The sequence below is a fragment of the Emys orbicularis genome, chromosome 2 (assembly GCF_028017835.1).
Source record: "Emys orbicularis isolate rEmyOrb1 chromosome 2, rEmyOrb1.hap1, whole genome shotgun sequence".
NCBI lineage: Eukaryota > Metazoa > Chordata > Testudines > Emydidae > Emys > Emys orbicularis.
In genome coordinates this window covers 195,854,973-195,880,669 of record NC_088684.1, presented here as the reverse complement: position 1 = coordinate 195,880,669, position 25,697 = coordinate 195,854,973, and the positions used below count along the sequence as shown (strand labels likewise).

General features: G+C 42.6%; 1 protein-coding gene across 1 annotated transcript in view; it reads left to right on the top strand.

Moving 5' to 3' along the window:
• The window catches only part of CNTNAP2 (contactin associated protein 2), a 1,144,465-nt gene that overhangs the window by 1,100,520 nt on the left and 18,248 nt on the right, over positions 1-25,697 (top strand). The window contains exon 22 of the mRNA XM_065398395.1: positions 17,170-17,400. Coding sequence (XP_065254467.1) covers positions 17,170-17,400 — 231 coding nt within the window. The remainder of the gene's footprint in view (positions 1-17,169; positions 17,401-25,697) is intronic.

Below are 25,697 nucleotides of genomic sequence, written 5' to 3'. Positions count from 1 at the left end.
AACCACATCCCCTTTGCTACCGATAGCCAGTAGCCCACTGATCATCATAATCAGTGCAAAATGTATCTATGGATAATATTTAAGGAGATGTATCTGTACTGAAAATTATTTTCCTAAGGCAGGTAACCAGGTTGTGACATATCTCAAACAGGTTTCTTTCATGCAGGAGGTAACCGATGCTTCTCTCTCTGTCTGATCATGTGTGTATAAGGCATTGTGTGTCTCAGAATGGATGTCTGTTTGCACACTGAGCCAAATGCTAATCAGGAGATTTTGAAATCTTCAAAAGAGGAAAATTACTGAAAGAAATAAACAGTAGGAGGGGATCCTGTTTACAAGTAATGGCAATAGATTGTTGGGGTTTCTATGGGGTGCAGAGGTACCCCCTGTATCCTTCACCAAGAAGGCAAGATAACACCCCATTTGTCTTATGAATGGGGGTCACGGCCAAGCCTGGCTGCAAAACTTTGGACTTTGGGTCAGCATTGTTCTATAAGGCATGAAAATATCTAGTGAAGTAAGTCTAGGCTCTAGAATGTGTGCTATGATTTTATTGTATAGGTTACCATTTGTTTCCAATACTTCTACTTTTTACACTTCTACTTGTTAACACTATACTTTGTTAAATAAACTTTTACTTGTTTTCACTACAAACATACCCAAGTGCTGTGTGTTAAGCAGAGAAATGATCTGAGGTAGAATTCGTAAGCTGGGGTGTACTGCTTTTTGGAATCGGTGAATCTGTGGATACTACGAGTGTCCAGAGGACCAGGCGCCGGACACTTCCAAGAGACATTGAAGAGTTGGGGTGAGCCTATTGCTAACTTGGAGAGAGTTTGGGGTCTGCATAGGCCTAGAGGCGAGTGTTTATGTTGCCCATGGCCAGCGGTGTCAAGGAACTGACCTACAGCAGGCACAGACAAGGCTTTCTCACTCTAAGGGCATCACAGCCCTGGGTACCCCGCAGGAAGCATCACAGTATGTAAGTGCAAATAAAATCTTAATAGAAAAGTAGCTCTCAAAGTTTTAGATTGATACAAAGTATCTGACCCAGATAGTTACTGCAATTTTATTTCCATTTCAAAGTGAGAGAATGGAGAGAGAATATATCCTATCCATTCATATGATGTGACTGCAATTTCATTAAGGGTATGTAGAGCTGGTTATGATATAGACCAGTGGTTCTCAAACTTTTGTACCCCCGTTATAAATTAAAAATACTTTTAAATATATTTAACACCATTATAAATGCTGGAGGCAAAGCGGGGTTTGGGGTGGAGGCTGACAGCTCGTGACCCCCCATGTAATAATCTCACGACCCCCTGAGGGGTCCTGACCCCCAGTTTGAGAACCCCGATATAGACCACAGAGCAAAGCATGAGAGATTGTACAAATTATCTAAACAAAATTAAAGACTACTTTATACAATTGAAACCACAAGCTGGCATGGTTTTTAAGAATGCACAATATAACTACATGGGTTGGAATTTGGCCAGGTTACCTTACTTTTGACCACAAATAATCAGGGTGTTGAGTTTTCATCTTATCTAAAAAGCATTTCTGTAAATGAGTTGCATTAGAGCCAAATCCAGAAAGCATAATATCATGTACGGACAAACTGTCTATTAAATTTTGAGTAGTGAAGTTATTCCTATGTGTATGTAGCTTGCAATTCTGCTTTGAAATTCGCAAAAGACATTGTATAAATCAATAGTTATTATAAGTTTTAAATTAGAATCAGCTCACATATTCTGCTGTAGTTTAACCTTGAATTCTGTGAAAAAAGTCCTGGGACTTTCCCACCCTATTTCAGTCAAAACCCCTATGAGAACAGTTAATTACAAGTAATAAAGAAACTGAATCTTTTTAAATCAGTCATTTGGATTTGCATTTCACTTCACCCTTTCTTGTGTGTCTTGGTTTGGTTTGGTTTTTGTCCATTTGATTATTTTAAATCCTCTCATTTGAAAGTTTTCTATTCTTACCCATCTTTCATTTCCCCTCTCTCTTCTCCAAGATCTTCCTGCAGAGAAAGGAGAAAAATATTTGCTGGCTGACTTCTCAGAGTTAAAGTGGTGTGTTAGAATCATAGAAGATTAGGGTTGGAAGAGACCTCTGGAGGTCATCAAGTCCAACCCCCTGCTCAAAGCAGGACCAACCCCAACTAAATCATCCCAACCAGGGCTTTGTCAAGCCAGTCCTTAAAAACCTCTAAGGATGGAGATTCCACCACTTCCCTAGTAACCCATTCCAGTGCTTCACCACCCTCCTAGTGAAATAGTTTTTTCTAATATCCAACGTAGACCTCCCCCACTGCAATTTGAGACCATTGCTCCTTGTTCTGTCATCTGCCACCACTGAAAACAGCCTAGCTCAGTGGTGGGCCGCATGAGGCCCAGCAGGGTAATCTGATTGCCCGCCACCGGTCTGGGGTTCTGTCCACCGGCCCCGCTCAGCCCACTGACGGTCTGGAGTTCCAGCCGCCAGCCCCGCTCAGCCTGCCACCAGTCTGTGGTTCCATCCGCCGGCTCCTCCCAGCCGGGATCCTGGCCGCCGGCCCCACTCAGCCTGCTGCCAGCCGGGGGTTCCGTTCACCCAAGCCGGCTGCGGGCTGAGCGGGGCCGGCGGTCGGGACCCCGGCTGGCAGCAGCGTGCCAGTAAAAATCGACTCACGTGCCGCCTTTGGCACGCATGCCGCAGGTTTCCGATCCCTGCTGTAGAGAGAGAAGTGATAAGGAGAGTCTGACTGGATGGCATTAGTACAACACTCTGTGCATCCATGCAGGAGACACAAGTTCAGGATAGCACTTGAGTTTAGCAACTTTCTTTTCATCCAGGTCCCAATATATCTGGAGTCCAATAATATTCGTATTTTAGTTAATCGTTTTTTTGTCATTGACTTCAGTGAATTGGGCTTCTAGGGAAAAAACAAGATCATTACACAAGTTATAAAAATATTGCAATATTATATATGTATACGATGCTATAAAGTTGTCTGTAAAAGATTCGTGGGCATAGAAATATCTCTGCTCCAAAGAGCACTTCTAGAAGCAGATCCTCATCTGGTGTAAATTGTCATAGCTCCATTGAACTCAGTGTAAGGATGACGATTTACTTGAGCTGAGGTTCTGCCCCCGAGAAAGCAAATGTTAAGGAATTGACTTCAATCTGGCATTTTGCCAAAATTAAAGCTTTCACTTCATCCTTCACCATTCATTTTGCACCCAGTAAAGCCTGGGCCTCACATAGAATACCATGTATGTCTGTGTATGGTCCTTTGGCGTTAAAAAGAAATGTGATCTCTGTGAGAGCTTGAGTTGTCTTGTTTTTGCTAGGATTTAGGTTGTCTTTGGGGAAGTTTTCTATCGATTTGATGCATATGGCACACTGCCACTGACACAACTACTTTAGACCGTTTCCAACATCATGGGAAGTATGTGAGATAAAGACAATTTAAAACCAAGGGGGTATGTTCACTTCCTTTTTTAAATTAAAACATAACATTCACACTTGTAAAAGCATTTTTTTCATCTGTAGACTTCAAAGCATTTTAGAAAGGAGGAGCAAATGTTGTCATCTCTAAAAAAGTTAGGCAGAGATCTGAAGTGCCTTGCCCAGGATTACAGAGCAAGTTGATAGCAGAGTGGAAAGCGAGGCTAGGTCTCCTTCAATCTCCCAGCTCTGCATCTAGTCCACTGGATCACACTACTGCCTCATGCATATGGAACTTCAGTTTTTCCTAGAAAGATGGTTTTACTTAGTAAATAAACATTTTTTTTAAAAAATGCAATGACCATAAATCTGTTGAGGGGAAGCTTGGGGCGGGGAGGGTGGTTGTTGTTGCTGGTGAAAATCCGAGCATTAAATGGAAAGCCTTGACACACTGTGAACTAAAACATCATTCACAATGCTATATCTTTTACAATAAAAAGAAGTGACAAGAATGTGTGTTTTGTCATTCTCATGAACTCTTTATTACCAGGAATTTGAAAACAAATTTAGGCCTCAAATTTCCTCATTTTGTCACAATCTTCTTGGTGGCCTTGCCTGACTGACAAGAAATAGTTCCGCGCTAGTCTTAATTATCTCTGTAATAAGATTCCATATTATCTATTGGTACCTGTATGTTTCAGATCAGTGAGTTGCCATCTCAATTATTCAGTGAACTTAAAGCAATTTCTTCCACCAATTGCTTGTTCTTCCTTTTGGGATCCCAAAAGTGTTGGACACAGCCTCCAGTCCTATATGTGATTCTTTAATGTTCTGGATTTTTCCTCTGTTCTGTGAGTACCAGTTTGTACTGGATGCAACAGAAGAATTTCATCCGGAAATGGTCTTTGAATTGCAGACATTCATACAGCCATTACTACTGCTACTGAGACCCTCGCTTACCTTGCATACATAGTCTTCATCAGTACATGACCACTGCTTGAATGGAAGATATTGGGAGTGTTACATATTTTGGTGCAGCCAGTGTGCTTGGCCTGCCATGTTAATGTCATTACTTTGATGCCTGAGAACAAATGATCTTTTCTATAACTCACTGGAAAAAAACTTAAATGTTGTCTTAAGCTTGTCAGTTCTGTTGTAAATTGTCTGAGAAGGTTTTGGCTGTTAAGTACAAGGCATAGGTAGATGTCAAACTAACACATAAGAGGCCATCATCAATATAAAAAAACCAACAAGTTAAAATAATCATTACTCATTGCACTACTGTTGATCAGGATTAATTTATTGGATACTGTCTTTGCTGACATACGATTTACATTGTTAACTCAGTTTTAATGAGGGGTGCTATAGAGAGAGAAACCTGGATAGATAGGTAGAAAAATTATGACCATATTTGCAATTTTTAAAAATAATTGGAAGATCATATGGGAAATGGATCCTTCTCTGTCCATTGATAATAAAACACACACACACACATCATCAGAAATAGAACTCTGTGTTATCTGTGAGTATGGATTAATCCAATCTATTCTGTATAGATTCTTTTACCATCCTTATCACTGTGGTAGCTGAGCACTTTTTCACTGTATTCTCTGGCAATGTGACTAACATCGTGCATGTGTGATTCTCTCTCACTGTCTCCGCAGTGCAGAATTGCCTGTGTGCATGTGTGGTGATTTGTTTGTAAAAAAAATTTTAAATGTATACTGTGCTGAAGGCAAGGCAATATGAATATAAATCACTTGGTCAAAGTTAGATTTGGCTTATCCAGGTCTGATAGAATATGAAGAACATCTGGGGCAAACAATGAGACCACACGTAGTACATTGCGTACAATTCTGGAAGCTTTGACATTACGCAGAAAGAGGGATTTTGGCTGAAGGAACTGATTTTTTGAAGAAATATTAATTAAAATAAATAAGGGCTTGTCTATACAATGGGCTAATGCACAATATGGGGCATGATTTCTAAGAGTACTAACATGTTCCACATTAATTGGTCCATGTAGAGTCTGCTGGTGTGCACTAAAAGTTACCAAGTGTGCTTTAAAATAGCACTCTGTTAAAGCACACCAGGGAACTTCTAGTATGCACTAGCCAGGTCTATTTGGACCAATTAATGTGTAACACAGTAGTGCACTTTAGAAATCATACCCGGTAGCGTGTATTACCTCACCATGTAGATGAGCCCTGAATGTACAATTTAGCCAAATGATGGGAGGGTAGTGCAAGGATTTGAAGGGTGACAACATCAATTAGAGTGAGGGTACAACAAGGATGTGGGGAAGATCTACATAGACTAACATGATTACATTAAGCAAGGGAATATTTTAGGCTATATATCAGGGGCCTACAAATGATGGGGTGAGATTATCAAAAGAACTTAAGTCAGTTACAAGAACAAGTTCCATTAAGTCAGGTAGGCTCTTGTATTCTCTGGATATTAAAGTAATCTCCCAAGGAAAGTGGTAGGTGAAATAGCCAAGCTTTTGAAATACCCAGGCTTTTTGTGCTATCCAAGGACTGCTCTCTGTCACAAACAAGTGGTGCTGGAGAGAAAACAGCTTTTCCTTGCCGTTCCCGCCTCTGGCCACCAGAGGTCAGAGCTCAAACTGCTGCTAAGCTGCATCTCTTCTTTTCTTGTGTCCTCCTCCTCCCCTTGCCAGTTTCCAGAGGCCTTGAGATTGCCACCAGCAAAGCTCCCTCAAGTTCAGAGAGGAACAGGTGGGAGAAGAAGAAGTGGGGAGCAAGTACTAGGCTAAGAGAGAAAGTGAGGATCTCGTGGTTGGGAAGGAGGAAGCACCAGCTGGGAGAAGAGAAAGGGGGCTTCCAGTGGGCGGTGGGAGAAGGCACCAGGTGAAGAAAATGAGGAAGGAGGCACACACTCAAGGCAGGAGAATGGAGGGGGCATCATTGGAAGAGTTGGAAGTGTGGAGGGAGGAAAAAGAGAAGGGGTCTATTCCCCAGGACTATGCCCGAAGAAAGAGCAGGCCTGCTGGATGCCACCAGTCAGATCAGGTGTTAGGTAGCAAGGCGTCAGCCCTCTCCAATTTTATCTCACCACATGTATGCCCCAGATGGAGGTAATCATTCCCTGCTGAGGGGAGGCACTACTGTGAGGGGAAGGGGCTTCCACCGCTTTGGAGAAGCTTCCAACGTTCGGATGCTGCTCCATTGCTGCTTTTATATGAATTTTTTCTGCAATGATGGAGTTGGATGCTGCTAGTTTTCATTCATTCTTGTAACATTTGGCTTTGATGAGCCATCACATATTGACATAATGCCTCCAGTGGGGCACTCCATGTAGGATTTAGTGGATTTTGCTCTGGTAGGAGAGCTGATCTTGAAAACCATCATTTTTGAGGACCTGATAATTTAGATATTTATATGATTTGTTAAAATCTCAAAGTTACCAGACTGTACATGCAACCCTCTGAATTGCTTGGGACCTAGTAAAGGGTCCTAGACTCCTAGGTTATTTGAAAACTTGTCCTTAAATATAAAAAAATGTTCATATACAGGTAACAGAGTGAGGTGAACTAATGAAGAGTGTCCAGCTCTGAGGTCTGTGTTTACATGTGAAATATCTCCAGGACGGTGATATTTCTATTCCTAGCTCATGTTAATAAGATTTACATAGTCTTTTCTTGCTGCACTGTGAGAGTTGCAATAGCTCTAGTTAGTTCCATGCTGTGCATAATTTGTGAAGATTTAAAAGGCAGCTGCTGCTCATTAGCTTTCTCAGCCCACACATATCTACCAACTTAATGTTGTTAAAAGCTGATGTAAAGAGGAGCCAGAGAAAGCCATTTGCAGTGCACAACACGTTTTATTGGTCCTACAAAACCCCAAGAACTATGCTATATATTGGTGAGTGCCATCTACTGGTACTTTATCTGTTAACTAATTTTTTTTTTTTACAGATATACAGCTATAGAGCATCCCCACAACACTGGCGAAATGGCTCTTTCATTTTTCTATCTAATGACTTGCAACAAGTCGTTATAATGCAACCTAGCATAAACTTACATACTTGTCTAGTCCTGTCATGGCAAATGGATGCCAAAATTGTAAAGAATTTTAATGCAAGAAATCTGTGACCCATTCTTTCCTTGTTCTGTGCAGGAATAGAATGCATCTGTCATAACTGCGCTTGTGAATCAGTCGCCTCTAACAGCACTAAGTGCTATGCATTTTACTGAAACCCCATTTTTCTGAAGGTTTTATTTGTCATCTATTAGGCATTCTGAAAAATGACGGTTATACTGTACATTTGACGGCCTCAAATTCCACTGAACTTTGCAGCAGTGCCGTAAATTATGTTGACTATGAGCAGTATGCCAGCCTTCAAAGGGTTAATTCCTTCAGTTCAAACTACCTTAAATATCAGAGAATCAGTCAGAATTCTTGTTTGCTGGATTAAATTTTCAGGATTGCACAGACCTCTGTATTCCTATAACAAACACAGATTGGCTTGTATTTACAATAATGACAAAAAAGCTTCTCATCATTTCAAGCTAAGTTGGTACTGTTTACTGAATTTTAATTCGGAAACAAAATCATCCACTCTGTGGTAGTGGAATTGTTACTATCTGAGAGGAGAGGTCTTCCAGACATACCTGGCCAGAACCTTAACTGCTGTAATTCACTACAGCTCCATTGCCTTCAACAGAATTTTGCTGATTTAGGTGGTATAAATGGCCACTTTGTAACCTGGCCTAATGGTGTTGGACACTCATTGGTTTGTCCCATCTTTAATGATGCTTGCTATTTTCCAAAAAAAACCCTCTGATCTCATGCTCTAGATGCTGGTGCCAGGAAGAAGTATTTTCTTCTTTGTCTGGAGTTAATGCAATTGGCTAGGTGCATTATAAATTGGTAGAATTTGTCTGAAATCAACAAGATGAAATTAAATAAAGAACTTTCTAACTGTAAAAACTTTCCAACTATAAGGATAGTTGAGTACTGGAATAGGGTTACCAAGACAGGTTGTAGAATCCCAGTGATTGAAGTTTTTAAGAACAAGTTATGATCTAGGTATACTTGGTCCTCTCTCACACTGGGGGGATGGTCTAAATGACTTCTTGAAGTCCCTTCCTGCCCTACATTTCTATGATTATGGATTCTTGCCTTCCGCCAAAGCATTCATTTTGGCTGTATGGTACTTGATGCTCCGGTGAAAGGATTTGCCATACTAGGTCAGATCTTCCTCTAACTGCCCACTGTATGTGATCACATCCTACTTGTCTAATCTCTCTATCTTGGTTTTGTACCATACCCATCTTCAGGGTATCTAAGCACCTCAGTGTGGCAGGGGCCTGTGCCATTCTGAGCCATTCCATCTAGAGTAGATGTCAAATCCTGGAAACCAGAAAGTGCTCCAACGTGCTCGGCAGACTGTGACTTTTTAAAATCAATAGCTTCCTTTCAATGGAGTTTAAACTGCCTTTTGTTGTAATGTTGCCCATGATACAGTAACATGTACATGGTACAAGAATGCTTACAGGGCTGATCTGTGAGAATTCAGTAATGTAATAGGATATCTTTCTGAGTTGAAGAGATAAGAGAATGCTTGGTACTCTCTTTGGAGAAAATGTATTGTTAAGATTGACCTGAAAGCAATTAGTCGTTCATTTAATGGAATCAATTAATTCACGTATATAGTCTGTTGTAATATTATATAGAGATAATTTAGGTTCAATTTAATATACCTTTTGTCTATCCAATAAGTGGATGCATAATTTTAAATGAAATAAAATAGCAATCCAGCACTTCAGAGCTGGAAATATCATTCTGTGGCAAACCAAACTTTCCTCGCTATTTGTATGGCTGTCATATTTCCAGAATAACTAAACTACACCTCTACCCCGATATAACGCTGTCCTCGGGAGCCAAAAAATCTTACTGCGTTATAAGTGAAACCACGTTATGTCGAACTTGCTTTGATCCACCGGAGTGCGCAGCCCCGCCCCCAGAGCACTGCTTTACCGCATTATATCTGAATTCGTGTTATATCGGGTCGCATTATATCGAGGTAGAGGTGTACCACTTTTCTACATCCGAGTTTGTTTTTGCCTATTTAAATATAAACCATCATGCTCTAATCAAGCAGTTGGATTATTCTTTAGCACAATTTAAACAAAGCTTGAATGCCCTCTTGTTTTCTTTTTGTAGGAGATAGCATTCGTGAAGTTAAATGAATACATGTTATAAGACATTTCAGTAAACTTATGGTCATGCTGTAAGACCTACTTCCATGATAAAAAATGTTTCCACCATAACCGGAATGATTATTTACAACAGCCACTTCTTCCTCTCTTCTCTTACTCCTAAAAAACTACCCCAAGCGGAGTTTCCTATTCCCAAAGGAAAAAGTACGAAAGACTCCATCAAGTCCACTAAGGATCTTGCTTTGCCAATATATTTGACTTTAGAACTGCTCAGATAATATAATATTGGGCACCAATACAAAACCCTAAGATAGGTAAGTGGTATGCATCCTATTGTGCACTCATTTGTTATACGTCTCCACGTCCTATGTACTTCAAGAGTTCTATTGTATTTCATTATTACTGGAACATAATTGGTGGAAACCACCATGACCCTCTTTAGCAGATTGTACTCAGGGGGGAGTGCAACTTGGTTTGCTGTGCAGAAGATCAGAGCAGGTATTACATTTCACAGTAATATCCCTATGCTTTTTGTGTATAGCCAAAAGGATAGTCTTGTGACTAAGGCACAAGTCTTGGAGCTAGGTTCTATTCCTGGCTGTGCTACAGACCCCTGTGTGATGTTGGGCAAGTCAGAAGGAGCCAAACCTTCAAGAGGGACAACAATTTTTGGGTTCTAACTTGAGACACCTTACATCTGATTTTTTCCAAAGGTGTTTGAGCACCTGCCATATTTTTTTTTCAGTGGGAGCTGTATGATGTTTATAGGGGCTCAGGTTGGGCACTCAAAAACTGAGGCACCCAAAGGAGTGGCCATTTATGAATTGTCGGCCTTAATCTCTGTGCCTCATTTTCCCCATCTGTAGAATAGGATAAATACATATTGCTCTGTGGCACTGAGGCTTAATTCATAAATATTTATAAAGCGTTTGAGGATCCTTGAATGGAGAGTTCCATACATGAAGGAAGTATTACTATTAAAAGGATATGACTTAGCCTCACAGAGACCTGTACAAGTCTGCAGAAGCCAAATGTGTGTTGTTTTTCTGTGGTTTCTTCCATTGACATTAGAAACACCTATGAAGTTTAAATACTGCAAATAAATGTAAAAATTAAGGGAGCTAAAGTGTGATAAGTTACTTAGTTACTGCAGGCAGGTGACATATACTAATGTGAGTGCATCTGCTTTCACCTGGTGTTCTAACAAATGTGCACTGACAGTAACCTGAACCCAACAGTTATTGCTATTATTTTATTTATATTGCGGTAGGTCTAGGAGTCTCAGTCATGGACCAGGATCCCATTGTGTTAGGCACTGTACAAACACAGCAGAAAATAGACAGTCCCTGCCCCAGAGAGCTTGCCATCTAAATAGCTTGACTGCAGCCACTGTTATGATGGTGCTGTCTGTTTGTGCCTTTGTGATCCCCAGACACAATTCCTTTATCCTATACTGTGTGTTGTTTTTAGTCTTATGTTAGACTAGTGAATTCCAACTCAGGGCTTGTCTATATGATGCCTTAGTCTGCCCCAGCTGGGGTGTGAATTCTAATGCACGGCCGTGTATGGCGCAGTAACTGTCTCGTGTGGACCCTGCTGGCGCACTTTAAAAATTTCCTCGTGTGCATCATGTATTACTGTTTGAAAAGGGCTACATTAATGCTCACTGGGGGGAATTTTTAATGCACTCCAGCAAGATCCAGACAGGCCAGTTGGTGCAGACTAAGGTCTAGGCTGGTGTAGACAAGCCTTTGCTCTCACAAGTTAGGGTTGCCAGGCGTCCGGTCGAAAAGGGACCCTGGCAGCTCCAGTCAGCACCGCTGACCAGGCTGTTAAAAGTGCGCTGCTCCCGGAAGCGGCCAGCATGTCCGGCTCCAAGGCACAGGGGCGATCAGGGAAGCTCCGCATGCTGCCCCAGCGCCAGCTCCGCAGCTCCCATTGGCCAAGAACCGCAGCCAGTGGGAGCTACGGGGGCGGCGCCTGCAGGCGCGGGCAGTGAGCATCCCGCAGAGCCGCCTCCGCCTGGGAGCCTACCTTAAGCCCTGCTGTGCTGCCGACCGGGAGCCACCTGAGGTAAGCGCTGCTCAGCCGGAGCCCGTACCCTGACCCCCTGCCCCAGGTCGGAACCCCCTCCCAGACCCCACACCCCCACCTCAACCCCCTCCCAGAGCCCTCATCCTGCACCCCTTCCCACACCCTAACCCCCTACCCCAGCCCTGAGCCCCCTCCTGCACCCCAAACCCCTCATCCTCAGCCCCACCTCAGAGCCCAGACCCCCAGCCGAAGCCCTCACCCCCTCCTGCACCCCGGCCCCAGCCCGGAGCCCCCTCCCGCACCCTGAACCCCTCATTTCTGGTCCCACCCTGGAGCCCTCACCCCCTCCTGTACCCCAATCCCCTCCCCCAGCCCAGTGAAAGTGAGTGAGGGTCGGGGAGAGCGATTGACGGAGGGAGGGCGGCTGGAGTGAATGAGGGGGTGGGGCCTCAGGGCAGGGGGCAGGGCAAGGGTGTTCAGTTTTGTGCAATTACAAAGTTGGCTATCCTAAATGTATGACCTAACTTCCTTTTAGAAAAGCATGTTTGTTGCTCACTGTAGTGGAATGTATAGAAAGAGTTAAACTCACACTCAGAGGGTATATCTTATTATTTTATTTTAATTAGTCGAATCATTCTGAAATCTTTCCAAATGACTGCCTTACAGTGGCTTTTCTATCTAAATTGTTAATCCTCCAAAAGGAATTCTGATGTTTGAATTGCAGCAGATAATCTGCTGACATGGCAAAAACAAGATGGACTCAGGACTTTTTTGTTTTTATTTTTTACCCATTCTGGTTGTTTCAAGCCTTCCTCATCTCTCATTGAAAGGTCTCTACAATAAAGAGTGCAAAACTTATTTCAAAAATACTTGGGCTAAAGGTGTTTTCTCTCATTATAATGCCCAGACAGATTAAGCAAACTCATCCCTCATTCACCTAGATGGGAAGAGCCTCTGAATTTACAGCAGAACCCTCAGTCAGTATAAAGCAACAAAGAGTCCTGTGGCACCTTATAGATTAACAGATGTATTGGAGCATAAGCTTTCGTGGGTGAATACCCACTTTCTCAGACGCATGCTCCAATACATCTGTTAGTCTATAAGGTGCCACAGCACTCTTTGTTGCTTTTTACAGATCCAGACTAGCACGGCTACCCCTCTGATACTCAGTATAGAAACAGGACCATTTTCACTCTTGTCATGTTTCTATGACAGCTGCACACAAGTATTATTCTAAAAACCAAAGCAATTACTGAGGGTTAAATTCTACTATTTTGCTGATATTTTTTATTTAAAAAAGAATTACTAATTTTTGCTCATTTTAATTACAGGGGAGACACTCTATGCAAAAATTACTAAGTGTAATGAAGTCCACAAGGCTCTCCATCTATGGGATTTTAAATTGTTTTTCATTTTGATTCCTTAATCTAGGGAGCTAGCCGTGTAGGTTTCTTGTGAATGGTTGAGTGTGATAGGTTTGTGCACTGTAATGGATTCATGCACTGTGCTACAGTCTGGGCCAGCTGCTGTGCAATTGTGGTCTCAATCCCAGATCTGCAGATTTCTAGGTGAAAAGGTTCTTGCTGGCATCTTGCTTCAGGGATATGAAGGGAAACATGACAGGAAAATAAATAAATAGCCTTAGCCAGATGAAGCAAAAAATGCCTTTATGATGTGATTTTTCAGCAGCTCCCTAAGTGACTTAGGCACAAAAGTCCCATTGAATTCCCATTGACTTTTGTACCTAAATCACTTAGGGGCCTCTGAAAATTCCACCCTTAATACATAAGATAGGCCCAAACTCCCATTGGTTTCACAGGGTATGGACTGCAGGATCAGGCACCCAGGGATATGTAGGTCCTGATTATCAAACTTAACTCACACTGATTAGTATCTGTACCTCGTTCCATAAGCAGTCCCCTTGAAATAACTGATTTCTTATGTAGTAAGGTGCTTCCCAATGTGAGTAAGGGCTGCAGAATCAGGCCCTAAAGTGATAAAATTAGCAACATTAATTGGTATGACTTTGTACTAGTTTAACAGCTGAAATTTTTTTTTAAAGGGAATACAGTTGCCTTGTGCATTTCTTTTCTTTTTAAAAAATAATGCAAATCTGTGTCCTAGTTTTTCTCTTTTGTTCTGGGGGAGAAATGGATCTAGTCATGGCAATGATAACGTAGTTCATTTTATAATGGTTACACTCGTAAAGGAATGTATTTATATAACAGACTCTAATAGAGACGGAAGACAAAGTACAATAGCCTAACATCAGAGAACATCAGTACAGAGAGCCCCGTAGGACATCCAAAGGAAAAACTTGTGCATAGTTATAGGACAAAAAGGCTTGTTTGATCATTCTTCTTATAATGTGGATGTGATGTGAGACGATTACAAATTTACGAGACATCTTGCACCATTGTGTTATTTGTGGAATTTTTTTTTTTAACAAAAATGCAGGTCTTTGGCAAAGTGTTTTATTATTTTTAAGTGCTCACTGGAGCCAGTATCTGTCACTGACTCTGCTAATGCAGCACAAATGTATTTGCTTCATCATTTTAGTAGCTTTTTAGCAGCATCATTTCATTTAAGATTTTAAGTGAGATTATGTTATTGGTGTTACTGGATTAAGTTCTCCAGGAGCCATCTAAATATGAACAAGGATGCATTTCATAAACTGTTCATTACATAATGGTTACAGAATTTAAGTAGAGGAGTGGTTGCAATATAACTTGATTCCTTTTCCTAAAGAAACAAGGATTTCCAATCATAAATTACATGTATTCTGTAAACTGTTCTATTTCAAGAAGTATTGTATTATAGTGAGGGACACTTTAATATTCAGGGAACGTATGAATCTTGTCTATTTGAAAGAGTGATAGGGCTTACAGGTAATAAATTTAAATTCACTAACATTGTCTTTGGGATGGCTTCTAGGTGCTACATACAAAATATGTATTTTTTATTTAAAACAAAATTACTGGAAAACATAATGCTGGTACTGCAAATGGTTCGGTGGGGTCTTGCATTTGCATTTTGCTTCTAGGAGGGTTGGCTGGAAGAACCAAGTCGCTAATATAATTATTGTAATTGACTTAATCTAGTCCTTAACCTGCTTCTAAGCATATGTCCATTTTTTTCCAGATGACAGTCACTGTACAGTGACTGCTCATGAAAAATAGCTGTATTGCCAATGAAGGCTAGATTTGAATTGGCAGAGAAAGAAGGGACCTCTCAGGCGGGTTGGAAAAGGTAAAATGGGAAGCATAAAGCCAATCAGTTCATGTACCAATGGATATAAGCCTCTAATGCGAATATGCCGTCATATCTCTGTGCCCACCCTTCTTGGATTATAAATTGTTCAGGACAAGTACTCTGTCTGCCTTTGTGTTTGCATCCCAATGCTGTTGGGCCTTTAAAGGCTACACCAATATAAATATACAATGCTCATTGTTGTTATTTATCATTCCAAATCAAAGAGACACAGATATAAACTTGGTCTGTGCAAAATGCAGTTGGTTCACCAGGCTGTTCAGTTTTGATCCATATTCTCCCTTCAGTCATTCCAACCCCACTCCATCTGCACTCAGAATCTCAAACTGAAACTGCCACATTCTCCCTAGATATAACACTGAAACTAAGAGAAACTGTAAATCTCACTCATTTTGATGCAACATCATTATGAATATTAGAGGTAGCATTAATATTTATTGTTTGTATTACAGTAGTACCTACAGGGTCCAGTCAGGGATCAGAGCCTTGTTGTGCTCAGGGCCGGCTCCAGGCACCAGCTTGGCAAGCAGGTGCTTGGGGCGGCCACTCCGGAGAGGGGCGGCAGGTCCAGCTATTCGGCGGCAATTCGGCGGACGGTCCCTCACTCCGGCTCGGAGCGAAGGACCTTCCACCGAATTGCCGCCGCAGATCGCGATCGCGGCTTTTTTTTTTTTTTTTTTGGCTGCTTGGGGCGGCCAAAACCCTGGAGCCGGCCCTGGTTGTGCTGTTCTAAAATTGGAGTGAGTAGCACAGCTCAGACCCAGATGTTTCATGTGGTTTGGGTTTTGTTGCAAATGTTTCACACAGCTGGGAGAACTGAATATGAGCCCTATTTTTTGTTGTTGTTGTTTTATTTTATTTTTCTTGCCTGCTTTATATATATACTGTGTTATGGTATCTCTAACCAGCTCCTTTATTGAGCATGTTAACACTGTTCTTTAATTGTCTGAAATGGTTGCTGTTGAGCAGCCTGAGGTGTTTCCTTTTCTCCATCCCTACAAATAAAATCCTACACCACTGAAGTCAATGGGAGTTTTGCCACTGACTTCACTCAGGCCAGAATTTCAACCCTAGTCACTGCTGACCTAGGCAATGAGACCCCGGAAAAAAGAAATTGAAGCTGAAATGCGCATATGACCACTCTTTCAATGGCTCCAGATTAATGCAGCACAAACATCATTCTGTCATGTTGCATTTTTATTTACTCTGCATGATCAAGAAGAAAATGAAATTGAATTCTTCTCTGTAATGAAAATGGAATGTTTGGAGTTGTAGTAATGGCTTGTAATGTTAATCTACTCTCTAATACTACTGATACAGAATACCAATATTGTTACTACAGTGCTTATGTACTGTGAAGAGTCACTCTTACCTAAACAGCATGTTCTGGCAAAAATGAAGGGCATGTGCTAAATGTTTTGTAGGTATTGTTTTAGGGTTTTTTACCAAATCGTTTGGAAGTAGGAAGGTCAAGAGGACCTAGTGGAGCGCTACAATCTGTGCACAAATTCAGCTTAACATCTTGAATATTAATCCACAGCAGCAAGATGTAATATGTCTGACTTCCAAAATGCTTTTGGTGGATGTAAACTCTGGTACAAGAGTGAGTGTGTGAGAACATATAGCTTTCTTTGAGTCTTTAACAATAGTATGGAGAATTTGCTGTCTCCTGGCAGATGCATTCATGCAGTTTCTTCAGAATTTCTAATGACAGGGAGGAACTAGAGTGGATATTTCCCACCTTAGACCAAGGGAGCTTTTGATCTTTCTAAAAAGCAAATGGGGAGAGAAGCACAGAAAGCAATGACAATTAATGGTAAATACAAATGGGTAACGATGATGTCTGTGGGGGGCTGTCAAAGGGGGAGCTGAAGAGAGACAGGCCAGAATAAATGAAAGGAAACAGTCACAGCAGCAGTTTCACATGAGTGAAAAGAGAAACTGACTGGAAGAGTCCTCAGAGCTACTCCTTTGTTTTCATTTCTTATTTGGAGAAGAGTTTTTTGCACCTTGTGTTGATCCCTCCCACTCACCTTTCTCATTTTAATGTTAGAACAGTTGTGTCGCCAAGTGATGTCAAAGCCTGAAGATTCCCACTTCAATCAGTACTGCAGTGTAGAGAAACCTGGCAAGGTCTGAAATGTGAGGGCTTTCCTGAGAGTGGGTGTTTAAAACCACACCTGTTGAGCTGCACTGTTTCCAACCCGGTCAATTGCATTGACAAGTCTATTCTCTCTCTTTCTTAGAAACTGGGAAGATCGACCAAGACATCTATCAATACAATACGCCAGGATTCACTGGCTGCCTGTCTAGAGTGCAGTTCAACCAGATTGCCCCACTCAAGGCAGCCCTGAGACCTACCAACACCTCCTCTCACGTCCACGTTCAAGGGGAGTTAGTGGAATCCAACTGCGGAGCATCTCCACTGACCATCCCACCAATGTCTGCGGCCACTGACCCCTGGCATTTAGATTCAGGTAAGGTGTGGACTGACTGCAAGGAAAAGCAGTTGAGCATTTAAAACTAAATGGAAAAATCTATCCTGGATGAATTTTACAAAGGTGACTACAATGAGGGATGCAAAATCAGAACGAAAAAGAAAGGGATTTATCATTGGCTTTAAAATCATGAGTAAGGTGTGGAGAAATATTAATGGATGTGCCCTATGGTGGGCAGGAGTACATATTTATATGTCTGTCTTTCTCTCTAGCATCCTTACATTATCAGTTCAGATGAGAAAGAATCCACCCTTCATTGCATCCAGCATATACAGTCTATACAATACACATTTTGTATGTATATTTGTGCTGTTTGTTTGTTTGTTTGTTTGTTTGCATTTTAATCACTTTAGACAATGAAGCTTCACTGGTCTGTTTCATGCTGGTTTATAGTCTGTTTTGCTTTCTGATTCTTATATACCAGCAAAGTGAGGCTTTGGCCTTATAACACTGCAGATGGATGTTAAATTTCAATGGCATTATAGCAGTTCTTAAAACATTGCTGTTCATGTTCTGTTTTGCATAAATCTTGTGGGGTTTAAATCATGTGCCTAAAACTAGCTGCTGTGGTCCCACTTTCCTTGGAGTACTGGTTATTTTACATGCAAGTATTGACAAACAGGTTGTTCGCAGCACTGGTTTGTGCTGATAAATGAATACATTCTATTGTGCAGCCCCATCCAAAGAGTATCTAATTTTAAGAGCAAATATGTTTATAAACTGCAAATTTCTTTTCCACCCTTGCAGTGTCTGCTTTCCCTAGGCCATTTTGAATGAGAAATCCCATTAGCCAGCACCACATTCATCTTAGGCTGAAAATGCTGGGAAACCAAAACAATTTGCTGATCCTAGCAGGTGCATCCTGCTCTCTGACTGGCTGTTACCAACAGCCTTTGAAAGTACACAGTGCGCCTGACTTTAGAATAAGTGGTTTATCTTTCAGCTCCCCAGGCTTCAGATAAAATATTTAACAAATTTGTTCATTCCATTCCCTTCAGAGTTATGCAATCCAGGCCTACATTGACGTCTGCCCAGAGCTGCAAACCTAATTCTGATTTCACTTACACCAGTGTAAATCACAAGTTAGGCTTTTCAAGTTATTGGAGTTACACTGAGGTCAAGCCAGTGTAGGTGAGATCAGAATCAGGTCCCTGGTGTTTTTATACCTAATTATCTCTCTTGATCCATTGGTTTGTGGCTTTATCCATCTGTCAATCTTAGTGCCAGGGCATGGTAAGTATACCAACTTCAAAAAACCATAGGCTCACGTCGTGGCTCCTTGCAGGAAAAGTCTGTGGGGACTGGGAAATTCTAAGGATCTTTGCTGAGTTTACTTTGAATTTTTCTTCTGTCAAGGAAGGGGAGTTGTATGAGGCGATATTAACTTCTGAACAGATTTCCCTGGGGGTTAGGGAGGAGGGAGGATGTCCCACCCTTCACCCTCTGTGACCGGGGTCCCAACGGGGGTCAGCTGAGGTTACCCAATTAGGGTGAACTGCAAAGAATGGGGCAGACAAACCCCAAAGCTGGTGGATAATTCAATATTTAGATTTACCAAGCTAGCACTAAACAGCTTCTATTATACCTTGCTGGTTATTCAGAAATCCAAACAACACCGTTCCCTTGAAGTAACCCAGCCTCAGACCTCCATCCAGGTATCCAAGTCAAATATGATGAAGATTTCTGAAAATCTTATTTCATCATATAAAAGAAAAGGTTCTACCAATCCCAAAGGATCGGACACATTACCTCCCAGGTTATTGAATATTCCAGAGCTTACCCAAATACACGCATATATCCAATTCTTATTAACTAAACTAAAATTTATTAAAAAAGAAAAGGGAGAGAGTATGGTTAAAAGATCAATATACATACAGACATGAGTTCAATTCTTGAGGTTCAGATTCATAGCAGAGATGGTGAGCTTTGTAGTTGCAAAGAGTTCTTTTAGAATTTAGTTCATAGGTTATAGTCCAACGTCCAATATCATATCCCGGGTGTACCAGCTTACCTGGGATCTCATCTTGCAACTCAAACATCCCCTGGTGAAGTTTAAGCAGATCTGAGATCAAAAAGGATCAGGTCCCAAGGATCTTTTATACAATTTCAGGTCTCCTTTGACAAGTTGGAGCCCCTCAGGGAACAATAGGCCCTTATTTCCTAAGCATTGTCGCTAATTATTCACACAGATTAACATACGGCAGTCTATCACCGGTACTTAGCTATACGAATTATCATATGACAATTGCCTGCTCCTCCACCATTCACCGATGATTTGCTATACATTTCAAAGAGAGATGAATACAGAGATATCCCGTGTTTACACTTCATTTAAATGCTAGGATGTTCTTTTAATCTTTGAATTATCAGAATACAGCATAGACAGGGACCATTGATTACATTGTTGACCACTACCCATACATTGTGAAGGCTAGGACTATAACAATGTTTAAAAGGGGACTGGATAAATTCATGGTGGCTAAGTCCATAAATGGCTATTAGCCAGGATGGGTAAGAATGGTGTCCCTAGCCTCTGTTCATCAGAGGATGGAGATGGATGGCAGGAGAGAGATCACTTGATCATTGCCTGTTAGGTTCACTCCCTCTGGGGCACCTGGCATTGGCAACTGTCGGTAGACAGATACTGGGCTAGATGGACCTTTGGTCTGACGCAGTACGGCCTTTCTTATGTTCTTATGTTCTTATATGTAAATACACAAAAACACAAAGGTTATTTCCCCACCTGTCTTTAAGGTTTGAATTTGAGTCATTTATTTTGCAGCCTTTCTGGCCATGCGTCACACCCTCCAACATTGTGGATCCCCAATCCAGCCGATGGGGTGTTGGCAGCTTCATGGTAGAGAGACTACCATATAATGACACATGCCCTCCATACAGCCAACTTTTTGTAACATTTCAGCCCATCCCCTTTACCTTGTACCATGTAAGAAGGGAGCATAAAGCCATTAGTTTTATTAATTGTTCCTCATAAGTTCTCTTATCCTGTTGCTCATCTTCTCTGAAATCATCCAATCAACTGGTGCCTGAAGATTATGCCTCATGCCCCCATTTCAATCTAGTGTACTTACAAAATCACCTTCCTATGCTTTTTAAATAAAAGGGCCCTTTTGTGAAGGGCATATGGAATCCTTCCGCCTGCCCCAGTTTAACTTATTGAAAATAAACTAGTGCAGTTGGACTTCTATAACTAAAGGAATTTTTTCCTACAAAGAAAGTTCACTACACATGGAGTTTTGTCATAGCTGAAGAAGGACTACCTGGCAAGAGACCCTCATTGTCCACTCAGAAGTAACGGCAGGGCTTTTCTTAACACATTCATTTGGAAGCTGGAATTAAAGGGGGCCTGGCCTCATTCTCAGTGGGGAGCAGCAGCATCAAGGTTAGGAGCCAGAGATTTCTCCTCATTTTTCTTCCACTGCTCAGTGAGAGTAGAGGGGGCGGTTAAACTCACTCGACACTTCTCTGATAAATAACTGCTACATACAAAGGGGAGAAACAAAGTGAAGCCCTACCAATTATAGTGACGTGAAACTCCACAGTGAGTAGAATGTAGTGTCAAAGTGACAGGAGTGAAAGGTCGTTGAGGGATTCCTGACTTATACTTCACTCCACTGTGGTGCAGAACAGGTACCCTCTCTCGGGTCCCCTTCATACAGGGGAACTAGTGTAGTTTCACTGTCAAAGACGTGAAGTGAGGTGAGGGAGGTGGGTGCAGTGACACCCCTCCTCCCCCGTCAATGTTAATTAAGAACAACTTAGTCCTTGTACAGGATCTCTGCTGATCTAAAGAAGTTGGCTGTTTAACTCCAAGAAAAGATAGAGTCATAGAGTTTAAGGCCAGAAGGGACCATCAGATCATTGTCTGAATTCCTGTATATCACAAGCCACAAACACCACCCAGCACCCACATACTAAGCCTAGAGGTGAATTAGGGGTTTGTGGGGGCCTGGGCCAGAGCAAGTGGGGGCCCCTTCCTACCCTTTCCACCTGCAGTCCTCCCTGCCCCCCCCCACCCAGGGCTCCTGCTGGGGAGCGGAAGCAGGGCGCGGGGGCTTCCCCCGCTCCCCGGCAAGAGCATCAGGTGGGTGGGCAGAGTGGGGCAAGCCCCCGTGCCCCGACCCCGCTCCCCAGCAGGACCACCAGGTGGGCGGGTGGGGGAAGACTGGGTTGAGGTGCGGGGGTCCCCAATTGGCCTGGGCCCCTGGGCGTGGGCCTTGTTGGCCCAGTGGCTAATCTGCCACTGACTAAGCCCAACAACTGCAGTTAGACCAAAGTATTACAGCCCATGGGAAACTAGACTGTTGTGTGCCACAGGCAAAGAATAGGAGGGGCTGAGGTGCACCAATGCCCGAGGCTCCTGCAGTGGCATGGAAATGATTAAGTGAGAGATACCCAGATAATCCTGGTAAGGGACCCGCACCCACACACTGCAGAGGAAGGTGAAAAGTCCCCAAGGTCACTGCCAATCTGACCGTATTGCAGACAATATGACTTTTGACTCACACACGTGATATTAATAAATGATACATGAACAACACATTTGTTTTTAATGCCCCTTACTTTAGCAAGTTGATAGTTTGCACACTGGGGGGTTTTAGTTTGAGAGAATTCCCAAACCATCCAAAATTTGCATACCAAAGGCTTTTCTAGTGTGAAGTGTGGGGGGAAAGTACATGAAAAATTAGAGGTATGAAATAAGACCGCCCTTTGATTCCAGAACTGGAAGGTGTACTTCAATTCTTAGTGTAAATTTCCTTAGGCACTAAATTGGATAGGAGGACAATGACAATGGCCCTTTGAAAGTCGCAGATTTAAATCCTGCTGTGCTAAAGGGAAAGGCAGTTGGAATATAGTCAGCTCCCACCCTCTCACACTGAAATGGCTGCAAAGAACATGTCTTGTGAAGTAACTGAACAGTAACCGCCTCTGTGGTTGCTAGGTAGCCTTCAGCTACATCTATTCAGATTTATTATGATTTCACCCACACAGTTTAGTTGCACTTTAGATACAGCAATGTCAAAACCTTGGTGCTGGATGACTGAAGCCAAAACCTTCTAACCTAGGTCCCCAAAGTTAGACTCATAAATCCATATATAGGTTCCTAAATCAATGGCATATTACCAGAGGTGCTGAGCACAGTTCACATTGAAATGAAGCTACTGTACATCTGTGTTGTTGCTAGACCTTGGATAAGGTCTCTCAAGTAAAGGAATAGATCACACTGGTTAGTTAACTGTGCTAAAACAGATGTTGCTCCAAAAATAATTCAAGATGGATGGATATTGCAAGGAGTGGCTCCCTTTCTGACTCTATGTCCTGCCAGTGCTACAGGAATCGTGCTAATCATTACCTACCAGCAGAGATCCCCTGGAGAGACAAGAAGAACACTATGATGGGTGCTATCACTGGTGTCATAGCAGAGATGTGTGTGTGCATGTTGTACTCCTGGGGGAATTCTGTGCCACTGCATGCACACAGAATTCATGTCCGCTGCAGATTTCTTTGCTTCCATGCAGAAAAATGACTTTGTAACAGAAAAGCAAAGCTTGTCATTTCGGGCACCCGGAGCAGCCAGCAGAGAGTAAATCACTGTGGGAGGACAGGGCTGAGGACACCCCAGATGGTGCCAGGTCAGACCCACCGGGGCCAGTCAGAACCATTTCCCATCTGCCCAACCCCTGTGCATCAAGATCCCCCCTGCGTACCCATACGCCACCCCCCCCACCCCCCACTAAGCCCTTCCACACTTGAATCCTGCCGAGCTGAGCCTGCCTGTCCACACCTAGTGTGCCTGGCATGGAGGGGCAGAGCCCCCAGTGTTTCTGGGACACCCGACCCTTGCGCTGTGTCAGGGTCAGGTGAAGCCTCACCACCAAGTTCATGTCCCGGGGGATTGCTGCAGGGTGATCTCCCACCTCTGTGCAGCCAGTGGCCTCTGCTCCCCACTGCAATACTGGAGCCTCCACATTTATTTATTGACAAATAAAATTTACAGAATTTTGCAGAATTTTTAATGTTCTGGCACAGAATTCCCTCAGGAGTAATGTTGAGGAGGGGAGTGAGCAGCAGGGGTTCACCAGTCAAATAACATGAGACCACCTGATAGTGCTAGCAATATAATCCCAGAGCTACCGTGAAAAACAAATGCTACATATTAGCTTAAGACGAAGTTTTCAAACTTGGATGCCCACAGTTAGGTCTCAATCCATTTCTAAGCAGGCAGGTGTCCATACCATAACTACTACTAATTAGCTCTCAGGTTGGCAGCCATAGAGACAAAACTAGAATGTGCCCTAGAGACTAAATCACCCTCTTGTGCCTAGAAGTGGTTCCTGTGAGTCAGGTTTGAGACACACTGGTGGGGAGGCATGCACTGCCATTGCCTGTGCTACACACAGGACTTCAGTCTCTAAGGCTATCATTCTTGCGCTTGTACTTGGCACTGAATTCACATACATTTAGAATTAATATAATCAGCATTTTCATTTCCTTCTGGATTCATTGCCAGAGTTAAAATGCTGCTTCTCCCCCCTTTCTGGCACTTTGCCATACTATTGAACAACTTTATCTTAAAGCATTATCTTGTTTAGCTTGCTGAGTATTTTTATAATGCATAGTCTTTCGCTGTTGCCATGGTGACTCTTTCTGGTGATGATGAAGCGGTGAAATTCAACAAGTCATTCTCCACTGTAGTCTGACTTACTAGGGGTAAAGACGAATGAAACCAATGCAAATCAGCAGTACAATTCCCCTTCTACAGAACCCCCATTAATTCTCAGCTCACAAGAATTTATCAAGTAGATTTGATTTTTAAATGGACATTTAATAGACTCATAGACTCATAGACTTTAAGGTCAGAAGGGACCATTATGATCATCTAGTCTGACCTCCCGCATGATGCAGGCCACAAAATCTGACCCACCCACTCCTCGAATAATTCTCTCCCATGACTCAGCTGTTGAAGTCCCCAAATCATGATTTAAAGACTTTAAGTCGCAGAGAATCCTCCAGCAAGCGACCCCTGCCCCATGCTGCGGAGGAAGGCGAAAAACCTCCAGGGCCTCTGCCAATCTACCCTGGAGGAAAATTCCTTCCCGACCCCAAATATGGCGATCAGCAGAACCCCGAGCATGCGGGCAAGATTCTCCAGCCAGACCCACATTGACCATTGATACTAATTACCAGCGATGGCACGTTATTGACTTATTGACTAAAATCACATTATCCCATCAAACCATCCCCTCCATAAATTTATCAAGCTTAATCTTAAAGCCAGAGAGGTCTTTCGCCCCCACCGTTTCCCTCGGAAGGCTATTCCAGAACTTCACCCCTCTGACGGTTAGAAACCGTCGTCTAATTTCAAGCCTAAACTTCCCAACGGCCAGTTTATATCCATTTGTTCTCGTGTCCACATTAGTACTAAGCTGAAATAATTCCTCTCCCTCCCTGGTATTTATCCCTCTGATATATTTAAAGAGAGCAATCATATCCCCCCTCAGCCTCCTTTTGGTTAGGGTAAACAAACCGAGCTCCTCGAGTCTCCTTTCATACGGCAGGTTTTCCATTCCTCGGATCATCCTAGTAGCCCTTCTCTGTACCCGTTCCAGTTTGAGTTCATCCTTCTTAAACATGGGAGACCAGAACTGCACACAGTACTCCAAATGAGGTCTCTCACCAGCGCCTTGTATAACGGAAGCAGCACCTCCTTATCCCTACTAGAAATACCTCGCCTAATGCATCCCAAGACCGCATTAGCTTTTTTCACGGCCACGTCGCATTGCCGACTCATAGTCATCCTGCGATCAACCAGGACTCCGAGGTCCTTCTCCTCCTCCGTCACTTCCAACCGATGCGTCCCCAGCTTATAACTAAAATTCTTGTTAGTCATCCCTAAATGCATCACCTTACACTTCTCACTATTAAATTTCATCCTATTACTATTACTCCAGTTTACCAGGTCATCCAAGTCTCCCTGCAGGATATCCCGATCCTTCTCCGAATTGGCAATACCTCCCAACTTTGTGTCATCCGCAATCTTTATCAGCCCACTTCTACATTCGGTTCCGAGGTCAGTAATAAATAGATTAAATAAAATCGGACCCAAAACCGAACCTTGAGGAACTCCACTGGTCACCTCCCTCCAACCTGACAGTTCACCTTTCAGTACGACCCGCTGCAGTCTCCCCTTTAACCAGTTCTTTATCCACCCCTGGATTTTCATATCGATCCCCATCTTTTCCAATTTAACCAATAAT